This window comes from Bubalus kerabau, chromosome 10 (genome assembly GCF_029407905.1).
Source record: "Bubalus kerabau isolate K-KA32 ecotype Philippines breed swamp buffalo chromosome 10, PCC_UOA_SB_1v2, whole genome shotgun sequence".
In the NCBI taxonomy this organism is placed as follows: Eukaryota; Metazoa; Chordata; class Mammalia; order Artiodactyla; family Bovidae; genus Bubalus; species Bubalus kerabau.
In genome coordinates, this window is record NC_073633.1 from 60626473 (window position 1) to 60651336 (window position 24864).

A 24864-nucleotide genomic window follows, 5' to 3' on the forward strand; every position below is an offset into this window, starting at 1 on the left:
ATAAAGATATTAAATACCTATTGAGACTCAAAGAATAATGGGAAATTTTTGCCAAATTATAGAGAGAAATGCTTGAAGGCAAGTAAATAAATCTCTCTGGCTCTGTCAATCTTGACTGGCTTTTTGGTGTGGTCACATTTTTTAATAGATGCTAATAAATAATAAATGTTGGTACCACAGAAAAATACAATTCTTATAAGAAATGATTAACAACTTATTCAAATAAGGTAGTCTCTGAAAAAGGCTGTCAATGTGTTACTGCTTGCTTGCAGGAAATTCATTGTCCCAGATGTATTTTTACTAACTGGTTTTGATATTGTATCGCCTGTCCATAAAAACGTTATGCCAGATAAATCTGATCCCATAAAATAGTAATAAGTTGGGCATACTTACATTATAAAGTTCCAGAGTATGAAGTAATATAGAATATATAAAAATCTGAATAAATTCTGCTTAACTAATTAATTCTAAATCATAGTCACAGCAGAAAAGAAATTAGTTTCCTTCGTGGTTCTATGTTCCTTGATTCTGTGTTCTTTTAAGTAAGGTAGTCATTTGTTAATATTTCTGTACAGGATTGCTGAATTTACTCATTAATACTATTATTTCAAATGACACTTTACCTGTGGATCCAATCTGCTTTCAAACTAATACATGAAAAAATGAAAAGACCCAGGATTTGAAATGAAAACAAAACATTGGAAGCAACATTCTAGTAAAATATGGGAAAACTGTTTTATAAAATTTGCAGTTCTGCCTAGAAGAGAACATAGCCAATATTCTTTGACAAACTGGACCAATGTTTTCTTAGGTTATTCTCCCGAGGTAATAGAAATGAAAGCAAAAATCAACAAATGGGGCCTAATCAAATGTACAAGGTTTGACAAAAAGCCTACAGAATGGGAGAAAATATTTGCAAGTGATGCAACTGGGAAGAGTTTAATTTCGAAAATATACAAACAGCTCATACAACTCAACAACAAAAAATCCCAAACCACCTAATTGAAAAATGGGCAGAAGAAACAGACTTTTATGGTTAGCAAAGGGGAAAGATGACAGGGATGGATAAACTGAGTCTGGGATTCTCATATACACATTAGTAAGATAACTGATAGGGACCTACCATATAGCACAGGTAACTCTACTCAATAATCTAAATGGGAAAAGAATTTGAAAAATAATGGATATATGTATAACTGAATGACTTTGCTGTACACCTGAAACTAACACAACATTGTAAATCAACTATATTCCAGTATAATTTTTTTAATTTTAAAAAGATGCAGTACATGTACATAATGCAGCAACATGGATAAACTTAGATATTATCTACTAAGTGAAATAATCTGAAAGACAAAGATCATGACATGTCACTTATATGTAGAATTTAAAATATGGCATAAATGAACCTATCTACAAAAGAAACAGACTCACAGGCACAGAGAACAGACTTGTGGTTGTCAAGGGGGAAGTGGGTAGAGGAAAGATGGATTGAGAGTTTGGGGTTAGCACATTCAAACCATTATATATAGAATGGATAAACAATAAGGTCCTACTATATATCACAAGTAAATCTATTCAATATCTTCTGGTAAACACTAATGGTGAAGAATTTTAAAAACAGTGTATATATATATATATATATATATATGTAAAACTGAATCATTTTACTATACAGCAGAAATTAGCACAACATAGTAAATCAACTATACTTCAATTAAAAAATGGTAGTTCTATATTTTGGCTACAATCTTAATCTTTTACATAACAATATAGAAGACTTATTGCTCAGTAATTCAAATAATAATAACTAAATGGACCAATAACTTTAAAAACTCCAGGAACAATAATAGAAAAAATATGTTTTAAAACTAAGTTGTTTTTCTATCACCTATGAACAACAGGATTCTATTTTTAGTCCTTCGGATTATTTCAGTCTTAATGAATTAATGCTTTTAGGACATTTTATTCATAATATGCTTTTAGTTTATTATAATCAAGAGAATTCACTGAATTGAAGAAATTTTGAGGCCACTAAAGGGATATAAGTGCTGTGGTTTCTGCAGACTCTGATTTTTCCCAGGGAGCATACATATGCCCACCGAGGATCCAGTCTCTCTCGCACTTAGTGTTCATAAGATTTGAACAGGGTTGGCAGCACTCCTTAGCTCAGGTGTGGGAATGTGAATTAAGCCCAATGGCGTATGTCATCCCCCAGGCCACAGTGGTTGGCTTGGGAATGGTGATAATATTGCATTAGCACTGATGATGTGCCTGTGGACTTTGCTAGAATTTCCCGAATCAAGGTGGGTGTTCTTTTCTATAAAATTTCAAGTTCAAAAATGTTAGATATAAGCAGAGAACTGTCCTCCAAACAGGAAAGGAGGATTGTTAAGGCAGTAAGTCAAACAAGGGAAGAACAGAGTTGAAAGAGTAACTGGCTTCTGTAACATTGTTTGACTTCCTAATCAAGCAGTGATGGAAACCAGAGTTAGCCCAGAACTAAAATTTCATGGAGCTATAAATTCCTTCCTTGCTTTTGTTAGTCTGGCTTTCCATCACTTGAAACTGAAACAGTTATAGCTGATAAAGCATTCAACTCAGGAAGCTGAAGCTGGAGGGGATGCAATATCTGTTTCCTGATGTCACACAGATCTACACACACTGCCAAGGCCATTTCTTTTGTAATAAGGGACTGTGATGTTTCACTTTTCCAGGTTTTCTATGAGAAAGTTAAATGCTGTATAAATCCATTTTTCAAAAGAGGGGATAGAAATCTCAGGGAGGTAATAAGAGGGATCAAGAAAATGATAGAGATCCAAGATCCAAAACAATAGTTTGACAATGGCATCTACCTTCTACTTTCCCTCTGAACCACCAACAGCACTGAATACTTGTGAGAAACAATCTCATGTGATGGTTCTGTCTTTTAAATGGATTATTGGCTTTTAACTTTTCTTCTGATGAAGGGGACAAAGTAGGTGATATAACAAGGTACTGCCATTAATGGGCATCTATTTCAACTCAGTAAGCAAATGTGAAGTCACGTGGATGATCTTTCCCCTGTTGTGTACACACAAAACAGCCCTGATGATATGTAACCCTGAGCTGCCAGCCTGGGGAAGAGACAAGAGAATGCCCTCTGTGAGTGGAAAGAGGCATACTCTTTGCAGTTACCATGCAAAGATAATGAATACATTATCATCACAACAATCCTATGAGCCAAGGGTTAACACTGTCTTGACTTTACAAATGGCAAATCTGAAAATTAGACATGTTCAGTACTTTGGCCAGTGTCACATATTTGGAAGCAGCTGAGGTAGAACGTGGTCAGTATCTGGAACCTACTCCCATGCTACACCATATTCTCACAGGTAGAAATAGAACAAGAACATATATTTCAACTACAGGTACAAGTTTGGCCTATATGTGGTCCATGGATAAATGAATGTATAATAAAAAGTGGTATGTACTTACAAATACAATCTTATTCAGCCTCTAAAAGGAAGGAACTCTTGTTATATGCGACAACACTGATGAAACTGCAGGACATTGTTCTAAGTACAAAAAGTCCATTACAGAACAACAATATGTATTTTAACCAGTCAAATTTCTACTCTAGAGGGAAAAAAAATCTGAGGTTCCCTAAGCAACTGCAAAGTCCTGTGACTCTCAAGCAATAATAAAGGGTAGGATTGTTTATATAGTAAATCCTTGTTATAATGGGGTTGATTATCTTGACAAGCTCAATGTCTGCTTTGATAAGTTTATCTTCCTGCATTAGGTTTCTTGCCTGAAGAGTTCTCTAGACTTTACTGGGTTTCTGTGGAGCACTCTTTGCCTTTCTTCATACAAAGCCAATTCACTATAAAAATGAAAATATGCTAATTTATTTCAAAACAGTAATCCTGAATGCTTCAACACAGTCAAAAATTCCCAGCTTCCCTATGAATTGGAAAATAAAAAAAAATATAGGATGTGGGGAGAAGAAGAAAGCACAATTCAGTCCCTCCATTTTACTCTAATTTCTTAAAACAGATTGTGAGATCTCAGACACACATCCTTAGTCCTTCTGTATTGGATATCACTACTAATAGGAGGTTGGTTTCTCACAGAACTGTAGTCAGTACACTACCTTTCACAGACATATTCTTATTACCTTCAGTTTGGAGAGTTGTCCCAGATCTTTAGCTGCGATGAAAATCATCTGGGGTCCCTAGGAACACACACACAGAAAAGGAGAGAGACAACTTGTAAGATCTTCAGTAACAAAGTCGAAATGTAGTCAATAGACAGTGTTCTCTATTTTACTGATTATGTTTGTGACTTGTGACTTTTATTTTATATGGCCTAAATTGGTCTACTTTACAAATTGGATCTGGATACCTAGCAGATATCTAGGGTTGTATCTGGCAATACAACTGTCCTCACAAGCATCCCACTTCTGGAAGTTTCACTGAGTTACTGCTCTGGCAGCCAGTTTAGTGTACAATGTGGATTACATCAGTGAGCTTACCTTTTATTTATTTATTTGTAGCAGAGGCAACTCCTTCCCTCCCCTCCCTACCCCTTAAAATAAATTACACAAAATTTCAAGATCCAGAGCTGAAGGTAGAGCTGGTCCTCCTGACATGCCATCCAAACTGTCAGAGCCCTGCCTTCTTAACTCCTTCCTCAGCCAGAGGTTTTTCCCTAGCACCTCAAGGACCTGGGGAAACCTGAAAAAACATCAGAATAAACACTGGAAGCACTACAAGGATACTCATTAGTAGCCTAGAATGTAAATAAAGTGTGTAAGTAAAGCAACCCAACTTGCAGGTTGCCCTGACAGCCTCCCCTATTGGCCAATTAAGTGAAAGCTAGCTGATGTTAAAGAAATACATTATGTATTATAGGAGAATAAGACATAAGTGTGTATGTTTCTAAGTGTGATTTGGCTACCCATATGTGTAGGCTATGATTATACCACATACTCACGGCATGAAGTAAAACTCAAAGTCATTTATATTTAACACTCATTGTCTGGTGGTAAATCAACAAACATATGAATCTTTGCACCTTGGAACAATTTGCAAGAAAATATTTTCTATATAATTTCACTGGCTAAATTTCACTGAATGTGCATGATTAATGGTGTCAATATATTAGTTTATAATTACTCATTATTTATATCAACTTGTCTTTCTCAGTCACCATAGCAAGTGCTTGTTAGGGTTATTTCTTTCTTTGCTTGGCTCAGGATATGTGAACTAAGTTAGCTGGTATATGCAGTTGATCACTGTCTGACTTTGCTGTCATTGATCTTTCTAGTTCCTTTTTATTTCACTGTGTCTGATACAATCATGTCCATCAAATCCACTAAAAGACATCACCTATATTTATGTCCAAGTGCGAAGGTGATTGATAAAAGCAAAAGGTTAAAAAAAGATTCCAGATAGCAGGGTTAGATTTATCTTCTTAAACTGTAAAATTGCAGGAAGAAACACTGCAAGCATATTCTAGCATATATCTGTTCCTCTGGGGTGAGGTTTCATAATAAAATTAAATAAAAAATGATTTGTGTAGATGAGATAGCCCCATAAGTTAGGCTTTGATACATTTTTTTTTAAGAGAGAGAAAGTTTGAAATATCAAGCAAGTGTGAAGTTTGACTACTATTTCCACTATTTAAAAATGATTTGTAGTGGGGGTGGTGGAGAGTTGGACTGAGAATTTGAGACTAGCAGATACAAACTACTATATATAGAATCGATAAACAACAAGGTCCTGTTGTATAAGACAGGGAAACTATATTCAACATCCTGTAATAAGCCATAATGGAAAATAAAACTGATTCATATAAGGAAATGTCACTGGAAGGACCCTTGCTAAGCCATTGTATATCAAACCCTTTTCCCCCAAAATGAATTTAATTACTATTTCATCTGGATCAAAACCATTCATTGAAACAAAAACCAATTAGATGGGTTATTGGAAGTATAATCAAACATGAGTTTGAATACTTACTGTTTGATCTGTCAGAGGAGGGAGAACAATTTGTTTTTCTATTTTGTTAAGAACTAGCTTCCACAACTCTTTCAATACTCGCTTCAGGACTGTTCTCTCACAGATCTTTGCTGAGAGACTTAATCTGAAATAAAATACATAATTGCTTAGGAGTTTCTCATTGAGGTATCACCTTATTTTACTGATCACACATTCACATTTTTCAGGGCTGAGATTCAGATACCTGAATAGGCCTTTATAATTTTCAGATGCTAAATTTCATTTACTGAAAACAAAATACATAATGTAAAAAATCTGTTTCATCATATTTTGTATAATTCATTGTTTTGTAGAAAATGAATTCAGAGTATTTCTTTCCTTAAATTGCTTCCCAAATTGACATCAAGGCTCCCAAAGTACATGATTTTTTCCCTGCATTCCAGGGTTACATGCCCCATGTTCATGGTACAGGCCAAATACCAAAGAAACACATTTTCATCACTAACTGGCATTGGATCTGCACAATGACATGGAAAACCTGCATATGATTCACTCAAAAGCAAAATTTACCACTATTTTTTTTCCAATTTTCTTGAAATATTGATATATAACATCATGTAAGTTTAAGGAGCACAAGACAATCATTTGATAAATGTACATATTGTGAAATGATCACTACAGTAAGTTTAGCTAACATCTATCACCTCACAGAGTTATATTGTTTGGCTTATAGTAAGAACTTTTAACATCTACCCTTAGCAATTTTCAAATACATGATACAGTATGCTGCTGCTGCTGCTAAGTCGCTTCATTCGTTTCCAACTCTGTGCGACCCCAGAGACGGCAGCCCACTAGGCTCCCTCGTCCCTGGGATTCTCCAGGCAAGAGTACTGGAGTGGATTGCCATTGCCTTCTCCATGATACAGTATGGTTTCCTATAAATACTATACTATATATATATATGCTATCTATTACATCCTCAGGACTTACCTTACTGGAAGTTTGTATCCTTAGACTTTACTTATTCCCAACAAACACAAATTTGTTCTCTGAGTTCAGATTTTCTAGATTCCCAATTCACCAACTGTGATAGGCTTAAAGTATTTACCAATTCTTCTCATGGTGAGATAATGATGGTAACGTCATTGAGCATTTATATAACACTTTAGTTTAGAAACCTCTTCTGCAGATATTTCTGGGATTAGTATATCCATTTCAGAAATCAAACCCCAGCTCAGAGAGGTTGGAGGGACTCATCTAAGGAAGTGAAGCTAGTGAGTGAGGGCTGAGATTCAGTAGGTTGTCCAACACCCCATGCTACCCTTGGTAAATGCACTTGTGCATGAAGGCCCAGCAGTATCTGAAGGCACAGTGCTGCACAAAGATTTATGGAAAGTACCATAACTTCCATAACTTGACACTGAACTCTGAGACTCTTTTAATAAAAGTTTATCAAGCCTGCTGTACAGAGTGCCAAAGTTGGATCATATATTTCAGGGTAGCCTAATGAACTTTCTATAGTGCTGCTAAGTACTCTGAATGGCTGTATGCAGAAATTACAAACTGGGATCTGACAGAGACAGAATTGACTTTTAATATTTAAATATATAATTAATACTAACACTTAAGGAGTTAATATTTAAAGGCATGTGATGTTTGAGAGTGAAAGAGGAGAGTGAAAAAGTTGGCTTAAAGCTCAACATTCAGAAAACTAAACTCATGGCATCTGGTCCCATCACTTCATGGGAAATAGATGGGGAAACAGTGGAAACAGTGTCAGACTTTATTTTTTGGGGCTCCAAAATCACTGAAGATGGTGACTGCAGCCATGAAATTAAAAGACGCTTACTCCTTGGAAGGAAAGTTATGACCAACCTAGATAGCATATTCAAAAGCAGAGACATTACTTTGCCAACAAAGGTCTGTCTAGTCAAGGCTATGGTTTTTCCAGTTGTCATGTATGGATGTGAAAGTTGGACGGTGAAGAAAGCTGAGCACTGAAGAATTGATGCTTTTGAACTGTGGTGTTGGAGAAGACTCTTGAGAGTCCCTTGGACTGCAAGGAGATCCAACCAGTCCATTCTAAAGGAGATCAGTCCTGGGTGTTCATTGGAAGGAATGATGCTAAAGCTGAAACTCCAATACTTTGGCCACCTCATGCGAAGAGTTGACTCATTGGAAAAGACTGATGCTGGGAGGGATTGGGGGCAGGAGGAGAAGGAGACAACAGAGGATGAGATGGCTGGATGGCATCACCGACTCGATGGACGTGAGTCTGAGTGAACTCCTGGAGACAGTGATGGACAGGGAGGCCTGGCGTGCTGCGATTCATGGGGTCGCAAAGAGTCGGACACGACTGAGTGACTGAACTGAACTGAACTGATGTTTGACAAGCAAAGGAAGAGATTTTCATTTTCACATAGAAGTATCTCTCCTAACACTGCTTTGTGTAGAACCTAGTATATAAAAATACATGAAAGTGACCTACCCTGGAAGAAGGGGAGAGCTGGGGGGCCCTGAGGCATAGCTGTGGAACTCTGTAGCCCAAGTTTGGAACCCATTGTTCAAAGGTGGTAGTTCTAGCTTGCTAGTAGATGGATATTCACTATATGGACACGGGGTAGAAACCAGATGATATGTCATGAAAAAATAACAGAACCTATCCTCAGAGAAATTCTTTGGATGGTTTGAGAAACAACAAATCTGCCAATTTTGCAACAGCTGTGTCATTTCCATTTCCTAAAGGTCTGAGTTTAAAAACTGATCTTGTTTTTATGGTCAGCTCATGTACTTGGTATGCTATCTAACTCTGTTTAAACTGGACTTGAACCAATAGGAATAAAATTGTTGATATGTTTGCAGCTCTGCATGGGATTTCTATTAGCTGTAAATGGCCTTTATAGCTTGTTTTATAGAGTAGTGAGGTCTTGGTGGGGAAAATGAAGCATAAAGAAATACAGTGTTGTATAATATTTAGGGAGGCTACACAAAGAGAGCCTGTACATTTATAATATAACACAACTTTTAAGGGGATCATCTCAAAACCACCTTGAAGACTTTTGGCCTTAATCATTCATTTTAAATAACAAAAAATAGAGGGGAAATCTAGCAATTGCTTCCTTAATTTAGTCAGAGTTAACCAACTTGGTAATGTAAGCTGAACACATACATTTTGGAACCTGAACTGTCTATTTTGACTGATCCCAAAACCAATTAACCAATTTTCAAATGTTATATATACTTGCTGACAAGAGAGATATCTTGCCATACAGTTGACCATATTTTTATAAAAAGGTATCCAGCTGTTTCTCCCTCCCCCTGGAATTCCCATCTCCCATTTTCATATACCCAAATCCTATCTGCGTTTAAAGAAGACCTAACACAAATGATATTTCTGCTGATCATTCGAATAGGAGACTACTGTATTATCCCTTATTGCATTTGTCTGCTATACTTTTCTTTTTTTCTTTCTAAACTGTTAGTTCCTTGAGAACAGAATTGATATCTGACCTTTTTTTTTTTATTTTTTATTTTTTTTAATTTTATTTTATTTTTAAACTTAACATAACTGTATTAGATTTGCCAAATATCAAAATGAATCTGCCACAGGTATACATGTGTTCCCCATCCTGAACCCTCTTTTAAAAGGTCCCCTAATAAGTAGATTTATGGTTATACATTCTGTATTAGCCCCCAAATTTCCAAGCTCTCCGTGCCTAGCTCTTCCTCAAATTTTAAAATCGTACAGATTTTTAAAGTTCACTGATGTTTTTCTATTTTTATAGTCTCTTGCTACTAAGAATGTGAGGAAGTTACATATAATGATATAATAAAGTATAACTAGATATAGAAGAGACTATTTTAAGACTGACTAAAACAATAATTGAAATATATTGAAAAGAAGGGCCAACGTAGTTTATGTATTAGCTCTGTTTTATGGATGCTGAAATGGAGTCAGAGTCCCTTAAGTAGCAGAATACTGGAGTGGGTTGCCATTTCCTTCTCCAGGGGATCTTCCCTACTGAGGGATCAAAGCTGCAACTCCTGTGTCTCCTGCATTGACAGGCATATTCTTTACCACTACAGCACCTAGGAAGCCCTAGTAGGTAACAGTACTAGGATAATTTAAAACTTTCTGTATGTTTCCCAACTCTTGGTTACAGCATATGCAAAAATAAAAAGTTCTGCGTGATAAATGATGTACCTCTAAACTGCTGACTGGAAATCTCTAAACAGAAGGCATTCTCGTAGGAGTTTTAAGAGGCTCAGGATTGCTTTAGCCTGCTCTCCACTCACCATCACAGTCACAACTAAATGGTCGTTTCTGTGAATCAGTTGTCTCATCCATAGAGAAGAGTCATGACAAAAATTTCAAGCGGTTGTTAGGAAATTAGGTGATACGAGTAAAAGTGTCTATTAAGAACCTAAAGATATGAAGAAGCCTTTTTCTCTTTCATCCTCTCCTCTCCCTCCTTTCTTCTACACCACCTGCCTACCTATTTCTCGCTAAGCTACCTAATTACCTATTCACCTCTCTTCTATACATTTCTTCATAGCAAACAGAAAATAAGACTTTTTCTAACAAATACTAAAATTAAAGTGATAAGAACATTAGCCTTACTTATGCAGTAAGGTTATAAGCAAAGGGAAATGAAATTAAAGAAGAAGTTATTAATATATAGAGAAGGTTCTTACTAATTCCTTCTTTGCTGTTCTTATCTTCAACAAAAGGTAATGTATCCTTCTTATTTATCTTGCTGTCATTGGTATTAATTAATTTGTCACAACAATATTAAATGAGGTAATATATGTAAAGTAGTAGATATTACGCTGGTCCCTTGGTAGGCTTTCAAAATTATTTTCTCCTTTTCTACTTTCAGTTCTGGTTTCAAGTATCACCATTGAAGAAATCATACCCCTTGTTGTTTTGGATCAATGGTTTCCAATTTTGGACACATTTGAAAATATAGGTGCCTACTCCAAACTTACAGAATTAGAACTTCTAAGAGGAAGGGACCAAATAGAAAGGGAAATAAGCCAACCTTTTTAGTTAAGAACACTATCTTAGTTGGTCATGAAGCCTCCTTTCCCACCCATTCCCATCACTACTGAATTGAAATCTCCATGGAGTCAAGCCCTTTGACTCTCCATCATCGCTGTCCAGTGTCTAGATTATAGAGTTTGATGCAAATGGACACTAAGTAAATAGTTGCTGAAGGTGGGACAAGGCAGCAACCTACTTGTCTCTGGGCTGAATTGATTCTAGTCATATTTGTGCTATGATCTTCTTCAGCAGGTTTCCAACATGAACTTGGATATTCTGGACTCACTTCTATCTCCATGTCCAAATGTTATCTGAGAAGCATGGAAATCCTAATCTCTGAGGTGCCTCAGAATAACAACCTCCTTAGTTACCAATACTTATTTCCTTTCCATTTTTCCTTTTCTGTACATAGTCATTCCTTCTATTTCCCATCTAGTAATGAATTAAGAGTTTTGATTTTTTAAAATGAATTGATCTATTTCTGTAGAAGCCCTTTAAAACTGTCCTACATAGAGGAAAACTATTTTCCCCCCCTCAAATGCATATTTGCGAACTTAGGGCAGTGAATAAAGAGAAAATTGAGTAGAATACTTACGTTTTGTCCAAGAAGTCCATGAGAGGCCTTAATACAATCTCTGCATCCATTGCTGCACTGTTCTTATTAGATGCAGTATTTCCATTTGCTCTCATTTGATTTAGTTCGAAACTCATTTGTTTTATGCACCCTTCAATGATAAGCTGGAAACTGAAAATAAAGAATATAAATTATGGAATAAAGCAAATAATTATGGTTTCCTTTCCCTGTGTCTGTTAAATTCACCCCAGGGAGTTTGATTTGTTTCCAATGGCATGATTTCCTTTGCTCATTAGTTTTCAAACTTATTGTTCAGCTGCAAAGTTTTTTGTTGCAATGAAAACTTACTTGGAACCCTTATATGTAAAGAAGATAAGAAAGATGCTTTTTTGGGTTGAATTAATTTGAGTAGGGGATCATTTGGTCCCCATCTCTTCCAGTAACAGGTGAATTTCTCAAAGCATTGTTTTAAATGACATTTTCTTATTGATTTTTAACAGTTGGTTACTCCTCCTTCAGTTAGCCTCTGGGACCTAACACCTTCTTGGCTTTCCTCCAACCTCACTGGCTGCTCCTCTTCCATTGTCTGGCCTCTACCTCTAGCCTGGCTTAGCATATTAAAACACAGAATGCTTGGGTAGTTTTAATTTCAGATAGTGATTTTTTTTTTTTTTAGTGTAAGTATGCCCCATGTAATATTTGGGGCATATTTATACTAAAGATTGCCTATTTTTATATGGAGTTCAAATTTAATTTGACATATGCTATATGGTATCTGGCAACCCTATATTGGCAAGCCAACTTCTAGGCTCAGTCCAGTATTAACAAGCACTAACTGTATGAGAGGAGACAAGTGGTAAAGGTAAGCACACTGGAAAGTGGGTTTGGATAAATCAAGGCATAGCTTAAATAAAAGCACTTAGTTTACGCCTAGGATATTTCATAATCTATGAACACTTTGAAGGAAAACTAGACAAAATCATCCTTAAATTTTACTACCACAAGCAAATTAATAATTTACTTAACATTTAAAGTATAGGAGATAGAAAATTAAAACAACCTTTAGCTCTATAGAGAAAGTACTATAAAGGAATGAGGAAAGAAGCGTTAAAAGTAATAAAAAGCAAAGTTTACCCCTTTTACCTTTTGTATAATGATTTAACTAAACATTTAACGAAGAGAACTTAAGTTATATACCCTGAAACCAGAAAAGCTCCTTATGAACAGTTTGTAGGACAAACTCATCTTTGTAGCAAAATAAAAAACATATAAGTAGAGGTGACAAGCCTAACAAGGCTGGTGATAGCTGGTTGTCCAAGAAAAAAATGTTAGTTCAACTTTAAAAATTACCAAAAAGTTATAACTTTTAATGTATTTTTAAATGTTAATCTAAAAAGGTATAGCTTTTTAGAAACCTTATCAAAAGAGTAAACAAACACCTTAGTTAGCTTAAAAGCAGCCACTAAGTACAGGAAGCATAGAGAGTCTCAAACTCAAGGAGAAATATGCCAAGACACATACTAATCAAACTAACAAAAATTATATTCAAAGGAAAAATATTAAAAGCAGCAAATTAAAAGCAAAAAATAACATACAAGCGAACCCCCATAAGGTTATCAACTGATTTTTCAGCAGAAACTCTGCAGGCCTTAGGGAGTGGCAGAATATATTTGAAGAAGATGAAAGGGAAAAACCTACAACCTAGATTACTCTACCCAGCAAGTATCTCATTCAGATTCGATGGAGAAATTAGAAGCTTTAAAGAGAAGCAAGAGCTTAAAAGAATGCAATACCACCAAAACAGCCTTACAACAAATATTGAAGGAACTTCTCTAGGTGGGAAACATAAGAGAAGAAAAAGACCTACAAAAACAGACCCAAAACAATTAAGAAAATGGTAATAGGAACATATATATAGGGCGTCCTTGGTGGCTCAGACAGTAAAGAATCTGTCTGCAATACAGGAGACCTGAGTTCAATCAGTGGGTTGGGAAGATCCCCTGGGAGGAGGGCACGGCAACCCGCTCCATTCTACTTGCCTAGAGAATCCCCATGGACAGAGGAGCCTGGCAGGCTGCAGTCCATGCGGTTGCAAAGAGTTGGACATGACTAAGCATGCATATGAATAATTACCTGATATAAATCGATTAAATGTTCTAATCAAAAGACTGGCTGGATGGGTTAAAAAAAATACCTATATATAAATGCTGTCTATAAGAGATCCACTTCAGACCTAGAGACACATCAAGACTGAAAGTGAGGGCTTGGAAAAAGATATTTCATACAAATGGAAATAAAAAGAAAGCAGAGTAGTAATACTTATATCAGACAAAATAGATCTTAAAATAAAGACTGTTATAAGGGACAAGGAAGGACACTACATAGTGGTCAAGGGATCAATCCAAGGAGGAGATATAACAATGATAAATATTTATGTAACATAGGAGCACCTCAATACATTAAAGGAAATGCTAACAGCCATAAAAGGGGGACTCAACAGCAAACCACTAACAGTGGGGAAATTTAACACCCCACTTTACCAATGGACAGATCATCCAGAGAGAAAATTAATAAGTAAACACAAGCTTTAAATGACACACTAGGTCAGACAGACTCAACTGAAATATATAGGACACTCCACCTGAAAGCAGCAGAATACACTTTATTCTCAAGTGTACACAGAACATTCTCCAGGATACATCACATCTTGAGTCACAAATCAAGTCTTGATAAATGTAAGAAATTTGAAGTCATAACAAGCATCTTTTCCAACCACAATGCTATGAGATTAGACATCAATTACAAGAAAAAAAAAAAAACAACTCTAAAAAGTACAAACACATGGAGGCTAACTAATATGCTACTAAATAACCAAGAGATCACTGAGGAAATCAAAAGATACATAGAAACAAATGATAATGAGCACATGGTGACTCAAAACCTATGGGATGCAGCAAATGCTTTTCTAAGAGGGAAATTTATAGCAATATAATCCTACCTTAAGAAATGAGAAAAATCTCAAACAACCTAACCTTACACCTAAAGCAACTAGAGAAAGAACAAGCAGCAAAATGCTAAGTTAGCAGAAGGAAAAAATTCATAAAATTTAGAACAGAAGTAAAATAGAAATGAAAACAAAAGCAAAGATCAATAAAACTAAAAGCTGGTTCTTTGATAAACAAAACTGATAAGGCCTTAGCCAGACTCATCAAAAAAAAGGAAGAGGCCTCAAATCGATAAAATTATTGGGCTGGCCAAGAAGTTTGTTCCAGTTTTTCCATTACATCTTACAGAAAAAACCCAAACAAATATTTTGGCTAACCCAATAGAAATGAAAAAGGAGAAATTACAAATTGATACCATAGAAATACAGAGGATAGTAAGACTATTACAAGCAATTGTATGCCAATAAAATGAAGAAATGGACAGATTTTTAGAAAGGCACAGCCTTCCAAGGCTGAACCAGGAAGAAATAGAAAAGGTGAACAGACCAATCACCAGTAATGAAATTGAAACTGATTAAAAATCTTCCAGCAAACCAAAGTTCAAGAACAGATAGCTTCACAGGTAAACTTTATCAAACATTTAGAGAAGAGCTAACAACCATCCTTCTCAAACTCTTCCAAAAAAAAAAAAACTTTTGAGGGAGGAACACTCCCAAGCTCATTCTATAAGGCCACCATCACCCTGATACCAAAACCAGACAAAGATATCACACATCCACAAAAATTACAGACCAGTATCACTGATGAACACAGAAGCAAAAATCCCCAACAAAGTACTAGCAAACAGAATCCAACAATATATAAACGTAACGTACACCATAATCAAGTGGGATTTATCCCAGGGATGCAAGGATTCTGCAACATACACAAGCCAATCAGTGTAATACACCACACTAACCAACAGAGGAATAAAAACTCTATGATCATCTCAATAGGTGCAGGAAAAGCTTTTGACAAAATTCAACACCCATTTACAATTAAAAAGCTCTTCAGAAAGTAGGCATAGATGGAACTTACCTTAATTAATAAAGGCCATATTTGACAAAGCCACAGCTATTAATAACAATATGCCCAATGGTGAAAAACTGAAAGCATTTCCTCTAAGATCAGGCATAAGACAAAGATGTCCATTCTTGCTGCTATTATTCAACATAATTTTGGAAGTCCTAGCCATGGCAATCAGAGAAGAAAAAGAATCCAAATTGAAAGAGAAGTAAAACTGTCACTGTTTGCACATGACATAATACTATACATAATGAATCCTAAAGAGGCCACCAGAAATCTGCTGGTACTAATCAATGAATTTGATGAAGTTGTATGATACAAAATTAAAACACAGAAATCTCATGCATTCCTATACACTAGCAAAAAAGATCAGGGAGAGAAAATAAGGAAACAATCCAATTTACCATCGAAACAACAACAACAACAACAACAACAAAATACCTAGGAATAAACCTACCTAAGGAGGCAAAAGATCGGTACTCAGAAAACTATAAGATACTGATGAAAGAAAGAAAGACCACACAAACAGATGGAGAGATATATCATATTCTTGGATCAGAAGAATCAATATTGTGAAAACAACTATATTATCCAAAGCAATCTACAGATTCAAAGCAATCTCTATCAAGTTACCAATAGCATTTTTCACAGAATTAGAACAAAAAGTTTACAATTTGTATGGAAACACAAAAGAACCCAAATAGCCAAAAGCAATCATGAGAAAGAAAAATGGAGTTGGAGAAACCAGGCTCCCTGATTTCAGACTGTACTACAAAGCTACAGTAATCAAGACAGTATGGTACTGCACGCGCGTGCGCGCACACACACACAGAAATACAGATCAATGGAACAGGACAGAAAGCCCAGAGATAAACCCTCCCACCTATGGTCACCTAATCTATGACAAAGGAAGCAAGAATAAAATGGAGAAAAGTCAGTCTCTTCAATAAGTGGTACTGGGAAAACTGGACAGCTAAAGCTAAAAGAATGAAATTAGAACACTCCCTAACACCATACACAAAAATAACCTCAAGTGCATTAAAGACCTACATGTAAAGCCAGACACTATAAGTCTCTAACAGGAAAACATAGGCAGAATACTTTTTGACATAAATCACAGAAAAATCTTTTTTGACCCACTTCCTAGAGTAATGAAAATAAAAACAAAAATAAACAAATGGCTCCTAAGTAAACTTAAAAGCCTTTGCACAGCAAAGAAAACCATAAACAAGACAAAAAGACACCCTCAGAAGGGGAGAAAATATATGAAGCAACTGACAAGGGATTAATCTACAAAATACACAAACAACTCTTGCAGCTCAATATAAAAACAAAGAACACCATCAAAAAATGGGTAGACGACCTAAACAGACATTTCTCCAAAGAAAGCATACAGATGGACCACAGGCATATGAAAAGATGCTCAGCATCACTAATTATCAGACCAGTGCAAATCAAAACTATCATCTCACACTGGTCAGAATGGCCATCAAAAAAATTTACAAACAATAAATGCTGGAGAGGGTGTGGAGAAAGGGGAACCCTTCTAAACTGTTGGTGGGAATGTAAACTGATACAACCATTATGGAGAACAGTATGGAGGTTCCTCAAAAAACTGAAAATAGAACACTATATGACCCAGCAATCCCACTCCTGGGCATATACCCAAAGAAAACCATAATTTCAAAAGATATATGCATGCCAATGTTCACTGCAGTACTACAATAGCCAGGACATGAAAGCAAGCTAAGTTTCCATCAACAGAAGAATGGATGAAGAAGATGTGGTGTGCATATATATATATATATATATATATATATATATAATAGCCATAAAAGAAATGGAATTGTGTCATTTGTAGAGACATGGATGGAGCTAGAGACTGCCATACAGAGCGAAGTCAGAAGGAGAAAAGGAAAATTTTATAGTAATGCATATATGTGGGATCTATAAAAAGGGTACTGATGAACCTACTTGCAAAGCAGAAATAGAGACATAGACCTAGATAACAAACATAGGTGGCATGGAGGGGCTGGGAGGAATTGGGAGATTGAAATTGACATATACACAATACCATGTATAAAATAGATAACTAATGAGAACCTACTGTATAGCATAGGGGACTCTACTCGATGCTCTGTGGTAACCTCAATGGGAAGGAAATCCAAAAAGGAAGGGATATATGTATGCTTACAGCTGATTCACTTTGCTGTTTGGCATAAATTAACACAACATTGTAAAGCAACTATAATAAATTTTTTTATAAAAGCATTCAAGCTCAACAAATACTTTATCTTAATATCAACAAAAGCAAAATCAACCCCAAGGTGTTACACTGGACTAATCTATTAACCAATAGAAGCAAAAATGTTAATATGAGTAACAAGAAATATTTCTCCTTGCATAATCTATGTAAGTAAATAATATTATACTGATAGTTAAAAGTAAATAAGAAGAGGTGGCAAGAATACACAGAAGAATTATACAATAAAGGTCTGAATGATCCGGATAACCATGATGGTATGATCACTCATCTAGAGCCAGACATCCTGGAGAGTGAAGACAAGTGGGCCTAGGAAGCATTACTACAAACAAAGCTAGTGGAGGTGATGGAATTCCAGCTGAGCTATTTCAAATCCTAAAAGATGATGCTGTTAAAGCACTGCACTCAATATGCCAACAGATTTGGAAACTCAGCAATGGCTACAGGACTGGAAAAGGTCAGTTTTCATTCTAATCCCAAAGAAAGACAATGCCAAAGAGCATTCAACTACTGTACAATTGCAGTCATTTTACATGCTAGCAAGGTTATGCTCAAAATCATTCAACCTAGGCTTCAACAGTACATGAACCAAGAACTTCTAGATGTAAAAGCTGGATTTAGAAAAGGCAAAGGAACAAAAGATAAAATTGGCAATATCTGTTGGATCACAGGAAAAGGAAGGGAATTCCAGAAAAACATCTGCTTCATTGACAGTACTAAAACCTTTGACTGTGTGGATCACAACAAACTGGAAAATTCATAAGGAGATGGGAATACCACACTACCCTACCTGCCTCCTGAGAAACCGGTATACAGGTCAAAAAGCCACAATTAGAACCAGACATGGAACAATGGACTGTTTCAAAACTGGGAAAGGAGTACGTCAGGGCTGTATATTGTCACCCTGCTTATTTAAATAAGATGCAGAGTATATCATACAAAATGCTGGTCTGGGTGAAACACAGGCTGGGATCAAGTTTGCTGGGAGAAATATCAATCACTTCAGATATGCAGATGAAACCACTCTAATGGCAGAAAGCTAAGAGGAACTAAAGAGCCTCTTGATAAAGGTGAAAGAGGAGAGTGAAAAATCTGGCTTAAAGCTCAACATTCAACAATTGAAGATCATGGCATCCAGTCCTATCACTTCATGGCAAATAGATGGGTAAAAATGGAAACAGTGACAGACTATTTTCTTGGGCTCCAAAATATCTGTGGATGGTGACTGCAGCCATGAAATTAAAAGACATTTGCTCCTTGGAAGAAAAGCTATGAAAAACCTGGACAGTGCATTAAAAAGCAGAGACATCACTTTGCCAACAAAGGTCTGTATAGTCAAAGCTATGGTTTTTCCAGTAATCATTTATGGATATAAGAATTAGACCATAAAGAAAAGGCTGAGTGCTAAAAAATTGATGCTTTTGAGCTGTGGTTTTGGAGAAGACTCTTGAGAGTCCCTTGGACTGCAAGGAGATCCAACCATATCATCCTAAAGGAAATCAGTCCTGAATATTCACTGGAATGATGCTGAAGCTGAAACTCCAATACTCTGGCCACCTGATGCAAAGAACTGACTCATTGGGAAAGATACTGTTGCTGGGAAAGACTGAAAGCAGGAGGAGAAGTGGGTGACAGAGGATGAGATGATTGGTTGGCATCACTGATTCATTGGTAATGAGTTTGAGCAAACTCCCGGAGATAGTGAATAACAAGCAATCCTGGGTGCTGCAGTCCACGGGGTGGCAAAGAGTTGGACATGACTGACTAAACAACAACAGCAGCAAATAAATGCAATTAAACATTAAGTTACTTATTAAATACACTTTAACCCAACATAGGCAGGCACTCAAGAAAGATTAAAAAAAGATTTAACTAAGTCTGTGAGGTGTAATCTGTAGTACTATTGTTCTCATTCTTTATATCCTCCTACACCAACTTTGGTGGTTCCTAACTAAACAGCAGAAAATAGTAAGAGATTTAAATAGTGGAGACTCTGAGCATATTCAGTAGTCCTCTGTGTTGTCTGTTACTCTCAACTTCAACAATAAGTGTAATTATAATACACACACTAGCAGGCAAGAAAAAAGCCAGTTAGGATAATGAGGGTAAATTAATCACATCTTGGGAATGGTGAGAAGGAGTTACCAGGTAATAATAATAAGGTAATAACCTGTACTGTATACAGGTCAAGAAGCAACAGTTAGAAGCAGAAATGGAACAATGGACTGGTTCAAAATTGGTAAAGGAGTATGTCAAGACTGTATATTGTCATCCTGTTTATTTAACTTAGATGCAGACTACATCATGCAAAATTCTGGGCTGAAAGAGTCACAAGCTGGAATCAAGATTGTCAAGAGAAATATCAACAACCTCAGATATGCAGATGATACCATTCTAATGGCAGAAAGTAAAGAGGAACTAAAGAGCCTCTTGATAAGGGTGAAAGAGAAGAGTGCAAAAGCTGGCTTAAAAATCAACATTCAAGAAATGAATATCATGGCATCCGATCCCATCACTTCATGGCAAACAGATGGGGAAAAAGTGGAAACAGTGATAGATTTTCTTTTCTTAGCTCCAAAATCACTGTGGACAGTGACTGCAGCCATGAAATTAAAATGCACTTGCTCCTTGGGAGAAAAGCTATGACAGACCTAGATAGCATATAAAAAAACAGAGACATTTCTTTGCCAACAAAAGTCCACATGGTCAAAGCTATGGTTTTCCAGTAATTGTGCATGATGAAAAAGTAGGCTGAACACCAAAGAATTAATGCTTTCAGATTGTGGTGCTGGAGAAGACTCTTGAGAGTCCCTTGGACTTTAAGGAGATCCAAGCAGTTGATCCTAAAGGAAATTAACCCTGAATATTCATTGGAAGGACTGATGCTGAAGCTTCAATACTTTGGCCACCTGATGCAAAAAGCCAACTCATTGGAAAAGACCCTGATGATGGGAAAAATGGAAGGAAATAGAGAAAGGGGTGGCAGAAGATAAGATGGTTAGATTGCATCACTGATTCAATGGACATGAACCTGGGCAAACTCTGGGAGATAGTGGAGGACAGAGGAGCCTGGTGTGTTGTAGGCCATGAGGTTGCAAAGAGTCGAACATGACTTAGCAACTGAACAGCAACAAGAAGTAGCAGTAGGTACTTGGAGCAATATGTAGGAAAGGCAAATCATGTCGGAAAACATTTGACCTGGTTGATTTACCACTAGGTCATCAGTGATTCAGCTGAGTGTATTATTAAGCACCTTTGAAATAGCTACTTTCTTAGAACTGATTCTTAAATCAGTGAATTGAGGTGGAGGCTTGACTGAGCAGAAGGTATAATACTCATGATCCAAAAATGTACAAACAGGCTCCTACAACAGACCCATATGGTAAACACCCACCAGAAGACAGCTGTGTGTGTGGGATCAGGCATATGGAGGAAGGATTACCAGAGAATAAGAGAGAATGCTCTTCTGCTGCTGCTAATTCACTTCAGTTGTGTCCGACTCTGTGTGACCCCATAGACGGCAGCCCACCAGGCTCCCCCATCACTGGGATTCTCCAGGCAAGAACACTGGAGTGGGTTGCCATTTCCTTTTCCAATGCATGAAAGTGAAAAGTCAAAGTGAAGTCACTCAGTCGTGTCTGACCCTCAGTGACCCCATGGACTGCAGCCTACCAGGCTCCTCCGTCCATGGGATTTTCCAGGCAAGAGTACTGGAGTGGGGTGCCATTGCCTTCTCCAAATGCTCTTCTACCCTACCATTAATCCAGGCTGAATCAACACTGGCATCTGACCTGAAAATCTTCTGTCTCTATCAACTTTTGGTAAAGTCACCTAAAGAGTCTTTTTTTCTATCTATTTTCTGCTTGAAAAGTTTTTATTAATCAGTAGCGCTTCAGGTGGCTCAGCAGTAAAGAATCCACCTGTGATGCAGAAGACACTGGTTCAAACCCCGGGTTGAGAAGGTCTCCTGGAGAAGAGCATGGCAACCCACTCCTGCTGGGAGCTGGCGTATTGCATATTGAATGCATATTGCATATTGCATATTGAGTGCAGCACTTCCCACAGCATCATCTTTCAGGATCTGGAATAGCTCAACTGGAATTCTATCACTGCCGGGAGCCAGCGTGAGGAACTCCACCCATGACAAAGGTCATGAGGAAGGAGGCCAGGCATACGCAAAGGCGGGATAGAGCCTTAGGAGTCCCCCTGGAAATTCTCGAGCATCTACCCCCCCAAACCTGAGTCTGCCTACTTTCTGCTTTGTGCTTTCACCTACACCTCTGACTTTACGGGGGCTGTTCCCCACTACCTCTCTCTGAAAAAAAGTTAGCTTACAGCTCCAGTTAATAATTCCTGGGTGTGACAGTGTTTCAACCTACAAACTCCTTTGGAAATCCTCTAGCCTGCCTGAATAGATTTTTCCGGCCACATGTGATTGTTCGGAGCCTCCCAACTGTGAGAGGCAGGAGATGTTCTAAACTGTCTAAACACAGATTCCTTTGAGTAGTTAAAAGATTGATTAGAAATTGTATTGGTGAAGGGTTTTTCACTTATTGAGCCAATGTTTGCTGCTAAGTTTCCATACTCCTTACCTACTGTTTCCTTGGCAGTGATTGATATAATGGGTGTATAGAAATGTAAGTAGTAGCCTCAATGTTTGTAAGCTTGGACCCTTGAGTTAATTCTTTTCTTGATTGAGCCCACCTCACCTTTGCCCTGTAGGAATGCAGCTTTGTCCAATGCTTTTTTGGAGGCTGGTGCCTGACTTTGGAATAATTACCTTTAGAGAAAAATAAGTTTCTTAAAATGTTAACAGGCCTCCTGGCCAGAAGATGATGTAAATCACCTGAACTTTTGCATATGATAAGTTTGAAAGCCTGGCTTCGATTAGAACCAGGAACTGCTGTCCTTGCATGACTCCACCCCTTCCCCCATTATCCTCTATGCATAACTTAAGGTATAAAAACTACTTTGGAAAATAAAGTGCGGGCCTTGTTCACCGAAACTCGGTCTCCCCATGTCACTCTCTCTTTCAAATTCTGGCTGAGTCTCCATCTGGAGCGCGGAACCCGCCATGCTTGCTAATTATGCCTGGGCTTCTAAGATCCGACCGGGGAGGCCTCAGTGTCTCCTCTCCTTCGGGAGAACGGAAGGACGCCTGCGGCCTACGTAAGTGGTGCAAACTTCTTGTCTTGAAGTTTTATTGGTCTCCCGCGTAAACCAAGCTACTCAGCCTCTTTTCTCCACTGAATTTTCCTACTGAGCTATCCTTATTCTATTACTCTTTATATCCTTAATTAACGTTTAATTAAGCAGTTGTTTCCTCACCCTCGCCTACGCCGTCTCTCCTTTGAATACCCTGGATCAGCTGGGGCTGGACCCCGGCACACTCCAATATTCTTGCCTGGAGAATCCCATGGACAGAAGAGCCTGGCAGGCTATAGTCCAAAGAGTTGGACACGACTCAAGCAACTGAACACACACACACACACACACACACAGTACCAGAAAATAATGACAGACTCTATCGATCCCAGGGTCAGGAAGATCCCCTGGAGAAGGAAATGGCAACCCACTCCAGTATTCTTGCCTGGAGAATCCCGTGGACAGAGGAGCCTGGTGGGCTACACTCCATGGGGTCGCAAAGAGTCGGACATGACTGAGTAATTTCATTCATTCATTCCTTCATTCATGAGTACTTGAGAAGCCACAGAACACACACAGAATTCCTGTGAAATGTTCATGATTTTTAAAATTTATTTAATCCAGCTGGCCACTGGTACCAAAGATTAAAAGAAGTATAATAAACCAAAGAACTAAACTGCAAAATATGTGCGTAAACATAAACCTGAGTGGCAAAGGTTTAGAAAACATTAAGAACATCATTAAGATATCACTGAGGTTTTATCTCACTTAGTCTCAGTTCCCAGGTGGGTTTCCTATGCATGTATTATAACCCAGAGACCCAGGCTTCAGATGTTTGGTTTGGCTTTGGCCTGGCTTTCCTGAAAAAATCATCCTGCCAGCTACATAGAGTAGAATAATTTAATTGTGGGTTTTAATAAGAGCAGATGAAATAGATTTGGGGCAATTAATTATGCACTTAATTTAAAAACTCGCAACCACTAATTTACACTAAAAGAAAGGTGGATTCAGACTGAAATTATCCAGTTTGACTCTACTGCATGATCAGACTGATCCTTATGGACTTCTCACCTACCCTGAGTGTGAGATACAGACTTGGTAGGTGGTGTGGAAAATAAATCCATGGCAACAGAATATGATAATTATTCTTTTTATAAGGGAAGCCTAAAAGCTCAATACATCAAGACTGCATCTGGCTCAGCATCTAAACTGTGAAGGGGCTTTCCATGAAGATGATGAACACACCTCTGATACTGAAGAGGAGTCCAAGCATAGGACTTTCCTTTGCTCCGTTCCTACATTTGAGAAAAAGTATGATACTTAGTGTTTTTTTCTTTTTAGTCTTTCTGATTTAAGAGTGGCAAAACTAATCAGTAGATGTCTGTTAAGTATGTGTCTTTGCAAAATACACAAATAAGTCACGACTAGACTCCGACTGAACGACTTCACTCTCATGCATTGGAGAAGGAAATGGCAACCCACTCCAGTGTTCTTGCCTGGAGAATCTCAGAGACGGTGGAGCCTGGTGGGCTGCCATCTATGGGATCACACAGAGTTGGACATGACTGAAGTGACTTAGCAGCAGCAGCAGACTCCAAAGAGATAGCTAGCCCTCTCCTTAAGAATAAATTTCAATCTTATTTGAGAACTGAAGTCATAGGTTAAAATAATAAGTCAGTATTTATTGAACTAATACTTAAAGCAAATTCTGTATGAAATTAATGAACTTCTTAAAAGATGTGTTTGATTTACCATTATATCCAAGAAAACAAACAAACCAGCCAAAGAATAAACCTACTTAAGAAGGCAAAAGATCTATACTTCAAAAACTATAAGATACTGAT

General features: G+C 37.3%; 1 protein-coding gene across 3 annotated transcripts in view; it reads right to left on the minus strand.

Moving 5' to 3' along the window:
• UNC13C (unc-13 homolog C) overlaps positions 1–24864 on the minus strand; it is an 860874-nt gene that overhangs the window by 71455 nt on the left and 764555 nt on the right. For all 3 annotated transcript variants that reach the window (XM_055537914.1, XM_055537913.1, XM_055537912.1), the window contains 3 exons: positions 11624–11773; positions 6006–6129; positions 4160–4216 (listed from right to left, as the gene is read on the minus strand). In XM_055537914.1, coding sequence (XP_055393889.1) covers positions 4160–4216; positions 6006–6129; positions 11624–11773 — 331 coding nt within the window. The remainder of the gene's footprint in view (positions 1–4159; positions 4217–6005; positions 6130–11623; positions 11774–24864) is intronic.